The 12,942-nt window shown below is 45.6% G+C and overlaps 1 protein-coding gene across 2 annotated transcripts in view; it reads right to left on the bottom strand.

Moving 5' to 3' along the window:
- Positions 1 to 937: 937 nt before the first annotated feature.
- NFYC (nuclear transcription factor Y subunit gamma) overlaps positions 938 to 12,942 on the bottom strand; it is a 37,578-nt gene continuing 25,573 nt past the window's right edge. The window contains exons 6-10 of one of the 2 annotated variants that reach the window (XM_055000070.1): positions 7,734 to 7,904; positions 6,482 to 6,640; positions 2,883 to 2,990; positions 1,411 to 1,470; positions 938 to 1,156 (exon numbers count right to left, since the gene is read on the bottom strand). In XM_055000070.1, the coding sequence (XP_054856045.1) occupies positions 1,037 to 1,156; positions 1,411 to 1,470; positions 2,883 to 2,990; positions 6,482 to 6,640; positions 7,734 to 7,904 (618 nt within the window). In that variant the 3' untranslated portion in view covers positions 938 to 1,036. The remainder of the gene's footprint in view (positions 1,157 to 1,410; positions 1,471 to 2,882; positions 2,991 to 6,481; positions 6,641 to 7,733; positions 7,905 to 12,942) is intronic. The other variant, XM_055000071.1, reaches the window with a different exon arrangement.

The raw sequence follows: 12,942 nt of genomic DNA, 5'->3' as shown, positions 1-12,942 counted from the left end.
GCTGCGAGACACTCACCAAATGGGTCCAAATACTGTATAAGGGACCACCGAGTTTCTCTTAACATCACACTACAGGGCTGCCCACCTCTTTAGGTTATTAAGCCTTGTAAGTGTGTATGTGATTTACAGCTTCTGCCTCAGTCACGAAAACGTCTTGTTCCATCTATGACATGGCCAGGGGTAGCCAATGGGATGCGCCAGCGAAAGACAGACAGCTGGACTATCTTAAAAAAAAAAGTTTATTGCATTTCATGCAGCTTTTAAATACATGCATTAACTTTATACAGTTAACCAATGACGCATATTTGTGTGTCCAAATTCTCTCAAATGATTCCAAAATGGTGTCGAGCCAACTTGAAAGCCTTTAGAAAATAGATTTATAACACAGGAATGGCGGTGGAGGGGGCAATGACTTTTTGTCCTTTTGAAGCTGCAAATACCAATACTTAGGCGTAGAAATTCCTTTATTTAAAAAAAAATTGAGGAAACCTTTTCCACACACACACAAATATATATACACACACACACACACACACTGACGCATTCTTGCTGAATCACAAAGGTAAGATGTGTTTGTCTAATGCTAAGTACAGGCAAAAACACGGGACAAGAGTTCACTGGTCAGAGGGTCAAAGAAAAGATGCAGACTGTTAAATTAATGGGAACTAGAATAACCACAATGCTAGATAAATTCCTTTTAAAAAATCAACAGTGGGTACCAGATAGAATTACCGAAAAATGTAGAATTTGGAATTTCTAAAAAAAAAATAAAAATGAAGAAACATATTGCATTATTGTCTGTCTGGGGGATATCCCTACCTCCCAACAGACTTACAGCAGTCCGTATCATTCAGTCACAGATTACAGCCCTTGACAGCTCTGGATCAAAGGAAGATACATAAACTGGGGAAGGGATCTGGGAGCAGGGAAACTGGGCGGGGCAGGGCAGAGAAGCATCTTCGGGCCAGGCTGGCAGCAAGGTAATCCAGTTGGTGCAGGCTCTGTCCCATCCGGAGACCCTTCCTGCTGGGCCAGCTCAATCTCCTGTGACCTGGGGGGCCTGTCCATCTGTCGTCTGATTGGTGGACTGGATGAACATGGGCTGGGTGATATCCTGACCGGCAGGCATGGTCACTTGCTGGATCTGATACAGTTGCTGGAAGACAACAAAGCAAGAGATCACTAAGGTTTCCCTCTCTTCTCAGGGATCCACTCCACACAGTGAACGGCACCTTCATCTTCAAAAGTACGATGAAGGTAAATGTGGGAAAGCACACTGGGGGGGGGGGGATGGAAAACCCCCCCCCCCAAATTCCATTCTTGTTTTGCCATTACCAGACTCCTTTCTCTCTTTTCTGGAGCAGACCTGACCAAATTGCCAATAGCCACAACAGGTTCCGGAATTCATACCTGTCCATCAGTAAACTGGCTGAATTGCTGCTGTCCCTGCTGAACTTCAGTCTGTGCAATCTACAAGAAACAATTGTCGATACATTTAGATTGGTAATCTCACCCTTATAGGAAGGAATCCGTGCAAAAGATTTAATTAAACAGACACACAATGATGTGAAATACTGCAGGGCCACTTTGAAGCTAAGGGCAAATTTAATCTGCCCACCAACATCGCTCTTCTCCTTGGTTGGTATCCAAGGCCTCTGCAAATGCTAAACCTTCACATTGTTCTATTTTAATTATTTACCAGCTGGAGGAGGCCAACAGAAATAGAGAGAGTAGAACTCCCTGGTTCGACAGATACATGTCCTATACAGGAAGGACAAGTCAATTTGCAAAACAAATTCCCTGCATGAGAGAGATTACAAGGAAATAAAACCACAGGTATTGGGGGGGTGGGGGGTGGGGAAGGACAAAAGAAGCATGGTGTGTTTTAGGTGTGCATGAGATTTCAGTTTTAGTTTGCTCATGTGGAAGCCAATGCATGCAGCAGAATGAAGCAGACGTCACAACACAAGCAGATGAAAAACTGAGCAATAACACCACCTGCAAGAAGCTGCCTGTAGCTGTAAACTTTTGGATAAGTGAGCAGGATGGATCTTAGCATTTGTCTTTGACTGATGCCTTTTCTATGGAGAGGGTTTGTGTGTGTGTGTGCATGTGAGTGTGTGCGTTTTAAGAGGAGAGAGATCAGCAAGGGAACGAGAAGATGAAACAGGAGAAAGGACTGTATAAAGCATCAAATGCGGGATCAAACTGGGTCCCAGGTCTGAGGAAGTCAGAATATTACGGTTACACAGAATGTAACTGTTAAAAAAAAGGGGGGGGATTTTAAAAAATGAACCAGTATTAGCAGCAGCTAAAATAGTTCTCGCTAGGCATTGGAAATTAGATACGGTGCCTGAACACAAAGAATGGTCGGCTGAAGGCTGGCAGGTGGCCGATATGGAAAAGCTGACCTATATAAGATGGGCCTGAGAAAGAGGAAAGGAACAAGATTTAGCTGAATTTGCTGAAGAAAGCTGGCAACTTTAGCAGCAGTTTTTCCAAGTGGGAACACCAGGCCGTATCTTTTGCACACTGTCTTTCTGTTTGCCATGCAAAGAGTGTTCCTTGAAAGTGGATGTTTCATTTGAACTGTAAATGGTAAATTCTTTTCCTCTACCAATAAGAGGACAGGGTAAGTAGGATGGATTCCGGGAGTTGTCTTGTATGCAGTTGCTTGATATATAAAGGCCATGGCAACCACAAGCTTCCCCAAATGACTTGGAGGGCCCCCCTTCCCACTGCCCCAGGAAGGGAGATATATTATTCAGACTGCGGAAACTAAAGACCAGGAAGGCCACCCTCTCTGAGGGTCCTTGATTTCCTTCCCATTAGACAGGGTTATGTTACGAGCTGCTTTCAAATCCTTCAGGACTGATCTATACCTGCTGTGTATTGGCCGTGAGCGTCTGGATCTGTCCCTGGACCACCTGAGTGCCCGACACGGGCTGAGCCAAACGGATATACTGCAGCTGGCCAGCATTGAGCTGAACCTACAAATGGAGATGGAGGAGAACAGAGAGGACACAGTCAGTTGCTTAAAACACCCCCCCCCCCCCCCGCCGCCTTCTTGATTTGGGGAAAGTCAGTCATGTTCAACATAACGCAGGGTCAGCTGAAGAGCAACATTTGAGTCCAGTAGCACCTTAAAGTAAGTGCTACGTGAGAAAATATGACTGTGAATGCTAACTAAACAAAATCTGTCAACCCTGTGTATCAAAATCTAGCTACCTGTCAAGACTATAATCACAGTAGGAGGAAGATCAGGTTTGAGCTGCCACTGCTTTGACAAAGAAGTTAGGAAACGGGGCAGTCCAGCTGGCTCCCCGTCAGCCTTGAGAGCAACCTCAACAATACGCTGCTCAGATTTTCTGTGATGCTTCTCATTTATGAATTTATAAACCTCTGGCTAAACCAAACAGAATTTTTATGGTTGAAGGACTTATACATAAAATATTGTTAATGAACTTACTCGGTTAGCAGAGGAAATGAGTGTGTCTTTAATCAGCAGATGTTATTTGTAGCTTATATGAAACAGATAACCTTTTGAGAAGTAGCTGGATTTTTGTTATGTATGTCAAAGATTGTTCTTTGACTGACCATTCTGGATATGTCTTTTTTAGATTTTGTCTGAGAATTTTGGGTATGTATTTCTTGAACTTTGTATAGATATACCCTTTGTAAAAGGAATGTTATTTATCACTAATTCACAATACTAATAGAGAATATTTTGATATACGGAGTTGACAGATTTTGTTTAGTTAGTATTCAGAGTTGTATTCTCTCATGTGGATATAGTGCCGTGATTCTCTCTTTGCACACGCACCTTAGAGACTGACAAGATTTCCACGGTATAACCTTCTGAGAGACTCAAATCTCTGTGGACTCAAATCTTGCTCTTTGACTGAAGACCAACACAGCTACCCACCTGAAACTAGGGTTAGCCAAGTAAGGGCTGCAGAGTTTCTGGTTCACAGATGCTGTGAGCCTTTCCCCCTTCAATGCCTCAACCCTGCCCCAGCACCCTTAAGCTGCTAGCAAGAAGAAAAGGGTCAAAGGAGCAGAAGAGGAGCCCTCTGTCCTCAGCACCCAGCTGCTTTATCCTCCTTCCAGATGCATCCACACAACTAAAAAAAAAAAAAATCATTCTTACGCGTAGAAAGTGAGGAGCGATTCAGCTGGGATGCCAGGCAGCACAACACAACGGCTGAGGGGACTAAAAGAGTGGGCAGGGCTTAGGCTCAGCTGCTGGATGTCTTGCACAGCATCTCTACTGTCCAATATTATTTTCCCCAGACAGCCATACTTGATTTATTCAAAGTATTTCTATTCTGCATACTCCAGAATCCGTGGCTATGTAAAATTAAATTAAAAAACCCAACCGACATTTTGAGATATTAATTTCTCCTCCTTTACATCAGATACTAGAGTATTACGCGCAAGGTGTCTTTTTTAAAAGGAGTTGGAGTGGAGCATGAGAGACGGCAAGGTAAGTATTTTAGGCATACGTTTTAAATTCTTTGCTCCTCAAACTGAAGCTCTGGAGCTTAGTGATTTCTCCAGCACTCTGTGAAACCATCCGGTATTTGTTTCTAAAAGCAATCGCCCCCTGCAGCAGCTATAAACTTTATGCAAGCACAGGCTTCTAATGCAGTCATCTTTCAAGGGCTGAAATATGCCTGCGGGGGAGAGGGGGCTTTTGCAACCAGAGGTATCTAGTTAGAATTTAACCAGAATAATTAACTCATTGGCAGTAATGGATTTTCAGTGGTTCAGCACTGTTCTGCTGTAGACAACTAAAGATCCTTTGACTCAGAAGAGACTACTGAAAAACTAAATTCTCCATCCTTGAAGGTCACCATCAATTTGTATCTGCAAAACCATTGTTAGCATTTCCCTAAGCTGCAGCTGGTATATTTTGCATACATTTGGTGCATATCTCATGTAAACATTTTGCATAGCATACGTACAATTTATTGTTTAAGGATTTTTTTCCCTTTTCATGTTGTTTTACGGGTTGCAAACAAGACTGGTTTTATGAAGACGGGTGGAACATAAAAACCAGAGGGCCTACTGCAACATTTTTTAAAAAGCTTTGGTAGCAGAGGAAGTAGTATTTAAATTTTACTTGCAGCACTAAATATTATTTATGGTTCAAGTGTACTACATGTAACGCACAGGTAGCAATAACAGTTTTCTTAACAGCTACAAGATGTGGCAAGCCATCTTTAAGACTGACAAAAGAGAACTGAGAAGGAACACCAAAGAAAAGAAAGAGTGGAGGAGGCTGTTCAAGACCTCCTTGGGATTTCCTCTGAAACCTACTGTCCGTCCTGATACTCCACCCCACTGACAGTCATCGCTACAGCGAGAGTGCACCCAGAATCCTTGCACACAGCCAAGGTGCATTCATCCTGGCCTACTGCTGTGCTCCAAGGGAGCTGTATTTTGACTGGGCCACCCATCCAACACTGGTACAAAGAGAATTAAAACAGGGCATCTCAGCCTTCCCCCTAAAACCAGGCAGCCAAGGAAGGAGGCTGCTGTGGACTAGAGCGCCCAGTTATTCCCTACTTCTTTGCAGCCTTTGCAATCTGCACAGACATGCTAGTGGCTGCACCGCTGGACCTCTGTCAATGGGAGGAAAATGCTTCTAGCTCTTGCTGCTTCAGGATCCTTCCTGGAACTTGGCACCAACTGTCCAAGTGGCATTTTCCCTGGAAGCCCACCCAGAATTTGAAAAAACAGTGCCATAAGTCAATGGTAGCAAAAGAACAAAAGACAACAAGAGAAGCCAAGTGCCTACAGAACAATGAGAATTGGGAAGAAACCTCTTGCAAGAGCGGAACAGGGGAGGGGCTACGGCTCAGCACCTGATTTGCAAGCAGAAGGTCCCAGCTCCAACCCACACGCCTCCTATCTCCAAGCTAAAGAAACTCACGTGTGCTTGAAAAGTCCTTTCTCTCCTCCACAAAAGACCATACTGGGCTAATTATTGGAATAAAGAGTTTCATAAGCTCGTAGAAAGTGATTGGGAGTCAGTGCAGATTCGAGAAGGTGGCAAAGAGCAGATTCCAAACGCTCAGAAGAGGCCATTTCAAGAGACGTCAGAGCGTGTTGTGGAGTTTTTGGCCTTTCATCTAACAGAAATATTAGATGAGGGGGAAGCATTTGAACAAGTAACTGGCTCGCTTGCCTTATGCCCGCTTTTTCTGAACTTCAAAATCCAAGCGATAAGAGAGAAGGATCGATATTATAGCAAAGCTGGCTTGATAGCGAGGAGGCAACCACTTGGGGGAACAGCAAGAGTGGGAGAAAAGAGCATGAAGAGCTGCGAGCTGTTTTTAATGTCGGGTAGGAGATTCAAGGGCTATCAGCTAACCGTCTGGGGAGCAGAGCAGATCATCTGGGCAGGGGGAAAAATTACGTCCTGTTGGTGTTCGGAATGGTGGCTCAGAAGAGAAGCACCCCACAAGCCTCTTACCGGGATTTGCTGGATTTCACCCGTGTTGGTGATGATCTGCTGCATCACTTGCATGGTCTGCCCGGTCCCGCTCTGCGCTGGTTGCGTCTGTCCTTGTGGCTGTGCCTGGACAATTTGCACCTGCTGGCCCTCGCCCACCTGCATGGTCACGGGGGTGGTCTGGGGGAAAAACAGCACAAGAGGGAGCACCATGTTTCTGGGGAAATCCTCAGCCGCATGACAAGTCTGGCTAGTGTCCTGCCACACTGCCAATCTGAAAGGAGTGTGGGCGCGTGTAAGAAAACATACCCACAAAGGAGAAAAAGATTACTGGTTTCCATCATAACAGAAGGGGGATACCCCCACCCACAATCCTGGAACTGTACGGTGATGGATGACACAAGAATTTCAGAATGAATTTTCAGATGTTTTGCTTCAAACATACGAAGAGCAGAACTGGCCTAGACTTTTATTGATCCACAGCCAGTGCTGATGGTGAAACCAGCCAACTGAATGCAAATGGCAGCACAGTTCAAATGTCTGGTCACAGAAAGCAACCACTGGCTCAGAGCAACATTGTTCACAGTGGGGAAAAAGGATTATTTCCAATTTGGTTTATTTAGATGAGCTGCTTGCCATTCTGGAAGGCTTGATGACAAACAACACAAACAGAAGAGACAGAATTTCTTATTCCAGTAGGTCTTTGGGAGAACTGGAATAGAGAGGACATAAGACCTCTATTTAATTCATTTCCCCTTCCTTAGGGGACTCCCATTCCTGCTTCTCACTGATAAACGGCACCCACTCGTATGCCCCAGGGCATCTGAAGATGGTAAAGAGCGTTGGGGAAACTTGCTACTTTTGATGCATTCAGTAAGTGACAGTAAGAACAGGAGCAGACTACAGTCAACTTAGTCTGCTCCTGTTCTTACTGTCACTGTTTTATGTTTCAATTGTCCTTAGAGCAGCTTGATTTTTAAATTGTACTGATATTGCAGACAGACCGTGAAGCCAAACAGGCAGTATACAGGCTGGAAAAATATACTAACAACCAGCTCTGTTTCTTCAACTTGACCAACGCTAGTGGAACACTCAATGCATTTTTGGAGAAATTTTCAAACTCCAAAGGTAGACATCCATGTACCCATTCCATTAAAGGCAGCATTTTCTTCCCAGTACAAGGAGGCATCACCAGTCACAAGAGGTTCCTTGCTCTTGTAGAAGGTGCTGCCATTTGCAAAGGGATCTGCATGATCCAAGCTTGTCAACTGACCTGCCCCTGCTGAGGCTGCGCGATTATGATCTGCCCTGGCTGGATGGTGGTCGTGGAGGTGGTTGTCTGCTGCCCTTGCTGCTGCCCCTGTACCTGGACGGCTGCAGGTTGCTGAAGCGTGAAGTAGTACTGGACGGGCTCTGCCGGAGTCACGGCCTGGCGCACTTCCTCCTACGCCATGGAAGAAGAAGAAGGCAAGATGAATAAGCCAGACTGAAGTCTTCCCCTTGCTAGCCTGGGAAAGAATTGACTCAAGGAACACAGTGAAAACATTTTCAAATTTCTAAAAAGCCAACCAGCCATTTTGTTCATTTGCCAAGAAGCACCGTACGCCTTTGTGCTTGACTGAAGCTGTGCACCAACAGCTTGAAGCGTTCAGGCAGTCGCAAAGGTACTTGCCTTGCATTTTGCGTACAGCACATTCTAATTTAGAGGAAGTGGGTTCAGCTACAGCAGGTGAATATCATGTGCAGAAGGGGGACAACATCCAAGATCCTAATGCAACAGAATGCGGGAGGAGCTTGTAGTTCTGGGTTTGGGGGGGCGGGGGGGGGATAAGTAATCACTCTGAAGGTCTGAGCTGCTTTGGATGCACCACCCAGAGTGCCTCTACATGCAGCAGGAGCTAGTAATGCTTTAACTGAACAGCCAACATGATGGAAGGACCAAAATGGGGGGGAGGGAGAAACACGGGGACTCCACTCAGCACTCACCTGCTGTGTGCCCATGGGAAAGCAACTTTCTCTCTGCCTAGCCTACTTGACTGGGTTGGCTCCTTCCTACATTCAATTTTTACCTGCTTTTTCTCCACCCAGATAGCTTTATGGCAGAGAAGATTTGAACCCAAGCCTCCCCGATGCTAGTCCTGTAACACACTAGCTCTTGAGCGCTCTGTGAATCAAATGGAGTGATCCCTTGGAAGTCCTCCTTGGAAGAAAGGAGGGGCAGAGAATGTGACAGAGATCGTTCCACTAACAGTTCCCCTAATTCTTTACGGTTCAGCTATTTGGATTAAAGTCGTATCTGCCAATATTGATCAGTCTCATGCTCAGTTTCTAAGATCCTCCCACTGTGGTCTATGGGGGCAAGAATGCTTCCTGGCACCGACTGCTACAGGGGTAGCTCAAGGTTTAGCAGTTTCTTACATCACCTGGATCTCCTGCCCATCCCTCTAAGCACCCAGGAAACTGTCTGGACCCTACCAACACTACAAATTAGAATTATTAACGGGACTCCACGAAGGCGCTGATAAATCCTGATCCAGATTTTAAAAAACAAACATTACTTCCCCCAACTGTGAATCTCTCCTTGATAACACAAGAAAGAAAATCTGGGAACAGGTGGATCTGCAGACAGAACTTCAGTCCCAATTCCCTGCCCAAGAGGAAGGAAGGTTGGCATTATACCAGCAGTTTTCAGGATGGTCAGTCCATGGCAGAAGGCGTAAACAACCTCCTCCCAGCCACTGCAAAGTCACAGCTGAGAGTGTAGGATGTTTACACGTGCTGCTGCATGGGAAACGCCGGGCCTGCATAGCACATGCAACAGCTTGCAAGAGAAGGCAGCTTTCAGACCAACCTCTGCTGCCTTCCCTCTGGTCCGTAATGGTTAAGAGACAGAATTCCCAGCCAAAGGCAAGAGGGGCCAAGAAAGGCCAGAAGCCAAGAGGAGATGGGGATTCTGCATCCTTCAAAAGCTGGCGGCAGCAGTAGCTGCTAGGGCTAAACACAACTCAGGTCAATGGCAACTTGCCAGACTCGATCGCTTGTTCCTGCTACACAGAAAGGTACATGAAATGGAGAAGCCTGCTGAACACATCAGAAGAACCCAAATTCCTTTCGAGAACTCCTCTTGCACATGAGGGATATAGGCCACCCATCACTTCTGTACAGCTGGCATCCATGTTTCCTCTGCCCAGGGAGCAAAGGTTGTGTCAAGAGTGTTTTTGAGGTTATTCTAAATATATCTGAAAAGTCATTGCCTTAAGCTCTTTTCTAGAGATATGCAGGTTTCGACCCAATATCCTTAATGTGCTTTAAAAAAAAAGGAAGTTGAGTACAATTAAGCGTGATACTCTTTTTAAATTGACTTTTACATAGTGTCTGGACTGTGAAGAATTATTGCTGCAAAAATCTATCATCACAAAACATGTTTGAGGGCAGCCCTGTAGTTTAGCAGAGGCCAAGAGGCAACGCTGCCAAGAATGGCTGGAATGGATTCCATCAACATAGCGTCAGGCTCTTCTGTACAGACACTGGACTGCACGAAGTTCCTGGCTCTAGAAAGGGGGCTGGCTATCTTTACAGAGAAGGAAAAATTCCTTTATGACTCAACAAGGGTTGAAAAGGGATTGCTACAAATAAACCAAAGGTCTGCGCCTTCTTCTCTTTGTCTAAAGCCAGACTTTTATCTTCTGTCAAGCAAAGGATGAGCCAATACAATTGAGCTTGCTCAAAACGATAACTCGGGGAGAAGCGGACACCGTTAACAACTGTTATGTTACCATGGACTGAAAACGGGCAGTCGCAGCAGTTTCCGGCAGGACATGGCCTGGTTCAAACTGGTTCAGATGTAAAGCTGTTTCTGCCCAGAGCATTGTGAAATATTAACCAGGAATGCAAGCTATTAAGATGCAGAGGGTGACTTCATCCTGCCCAAAGCTCATAGAGTGTTGCAATCACTGGCAGAAGGAGCCACATCCATCCCTGGCATACTACCTCCTGGGGCAAGCTGAACAGCCAAGGAGCGCCTTGCCTTTTTCAGAGCCAGCAGAAGTGAGCGAGGACTGCCTTGTAGTAATTCATGCAGGAAGGAGGGAAATACAGAGCAACTCTTGGTGACCCACTCGGCTAGAGCAGGGATGCTGATAAAGCTGGGGTGGGTGTCATAGCTCTGCCCACAGCTCTTTGGATCCTGCTGGCAGCAAGGAAATCTCACTCTTCCACTTCAAATTCTAAAGGATGGGGCGGGGGACGACATCCCCCTGCAAACTTCCAGCGCTAAGCAACAGTGAAGAACGTGGTTTAACTCTTCACTTGTTTGCAATGCGAGAGTCTCCTATCATATGTATGTTCAGGACACAGTTCTATGTTCCAAGTTCAAACACTTGCTCAACTCCTGCACCTCTTTTAATGCATAGAATACAATGCAATGCAGCATGATTTAAAAGCAAGAGTCTCTTGAATGTTATCACTGAGTAGCATTCAAGTGTTCTCATTCACTTGAAAGTGCCAGCCCGGCACGCTTGCTAAAGGCTGGAGAGAAGGCTTCAGCCACAATCTGAACATTCAATCCGGTGTCAATTTCAGAGGCCACAGCTGTATAAGACTGTTGAGGCAAACCCACAAAAGGAGTCCTATGGCACCTTAAAGATCAACAGACTTCTGGTCCCATAAACATTTGTGGACAAGACCCCTATTTTATCAGATGCACCAAGAGAATTCGTTCAGGCATCTGATGAAGCAGGCAGCAGCTCATGAAAGACTACGCTACGATAAACCCACTAGTCTTTAAGGTGCTGCAAGATTCCTTTTTTGCTATTTGAACATCAGTTTTACAGCCACTTTCAAAATCCCAGGCATCTGCATTCTGAATTGGCCAAAACAGAATTTTGGAAGCAGGCACTCTCTGTAGTCATCAGATGACAGAAGCCCAAGCTGCTGTGGGGTCAAATTTCAAAGAGAGCAAGCGGGTGGCCCCTACAGCAATCTCGGAGATTCAAGCTTCCTCAGAACAGAGGACTAGCACTATCTTTAAGCTTTCCGGGAGAAGCTTTTAAAAAGTCTCAGAACTTCCCTAGCAGCAGTCTTGAACGACAAGGAAGCAAACTGCTCCTGCACTCACTCGCATCCCCCAAGTTCAATGAATTCAGCAGGAAGGAGCACTTCACGTTGTTGTGAGTTTCACAGAAGAAAAAAGACTGGTGATCCAACAACTAACTGCAGGAGGCTAGAAGTAACCCCCATTTGTGTGTTTCCTAAGTCCACTTGAAAAGTGCACTAGACTGGCCATTAACCCTGTAACATTCCTCCTATCCTAACAGGAGACTTGTAGAGGTTGTTTAATGGTGCTGTGCACACACATCACGCTCATATCCTAAGAGGCATCCAAATAATAGTTTCAGAAAGGTTGGACACATCTGTCTAACATAACATGTGAAACCTGCATTTGCTCACATTTATTCTATGTCACCTGGGGCTCTCTCTCCCCTGTGGTCCCCCCCCCCATCCCAATAAAAATTTAGAGTGTGAACTCCTTGGGGGCAAGGACCTATACCACTGAAACTCTGGAAGGCAACACACCAGTGAGTTATAAATAATTTCCTTGCTGCAATAAGGACAGCCAGACTTTTTTTCTTGGTGTTCGTCCACATACACTGTTTTGGTCAAAAGAAAGCCAAGTGGATGCAGGGAGATGCAATGCCTTGAACTTCTTGGTAGGGGAGTGGAATAAAAAGGCAATAAATAACCATTACAAATCAATGCAGGGGCAGCTACATGACAGCTAAGACGTGGGTCTACATGGAATGTTTTTGTAGATGGATTTTCTTTTTTACCCAGCTGGTTTAGCAGAAGGTTGCGACTTACGGGTTGATCCTGAACGGATGCCATGCCCACAGTTGTCTCCCGCCCAGATGCCTCCCCCAAAATGGTTCTTCGATTCAAACCACTTCCATTCAGGAGGACTGTGGCCGCCTGCCGCTGTAAACATCCGACTGAAAGCCTTTTTGAGCACCATACAGCTTCCAGTCAAGGATGTTTACAGGAGCAATGACGGCCCAGAAAGATGCAGGAGATGGTGGTCCTAAGACGGGAAAGGAGGAGGTGGGGCCTCCACGTGGTCCGCAAAACTTCCTGGAGGAACCAGACATTTAGAGGACAATTTGGCAGCTGTCATTATTCTCTCCATACACTGCAGACCTTTTAATAAAAGATTTTAAAGTATTTGGCCAGTATCTGACTGGTCCAGTGCTGGCCCCGATGGCTGTGAAAGAAACATCAGAAGCCTTTATGGCCTTTTGGCACCTAATTTCTAAAAGTCAGCGGCAACAAGGCCAAGGAGGAACCACTGCATGCAAACGTTGAGCAACCCTGAACTGTAGCAAATGAACACAGCACCTCCAACTCATGCACCAGGCAAGCAATCACCTGGCATAAACTCCCAGCATCGTGCGCAAGTTATTGCTTATGTAACAGATGCCTGCTGTGTG

This window comes from Eublepharis macularius, chromosome 15 (genome assembly GCF_028583425.1).
Source record: "Eublepharis macularius isolate TG4126 chromosome 15, MPM_Emac_v1.0, whole genome shotgun sequence".
Lineage (NCBI taxonomy): Eukaryota > Metazoa > Chordata > Lepidosauria > Squamata > Eublepharidae > Eublepharis > Eublepharis macularius.
The sequence above is the reverse complement of the archived record's forward strand: the minus strand, read 5'-3'. Positions and strand labels throughout refer to the sequence as shown.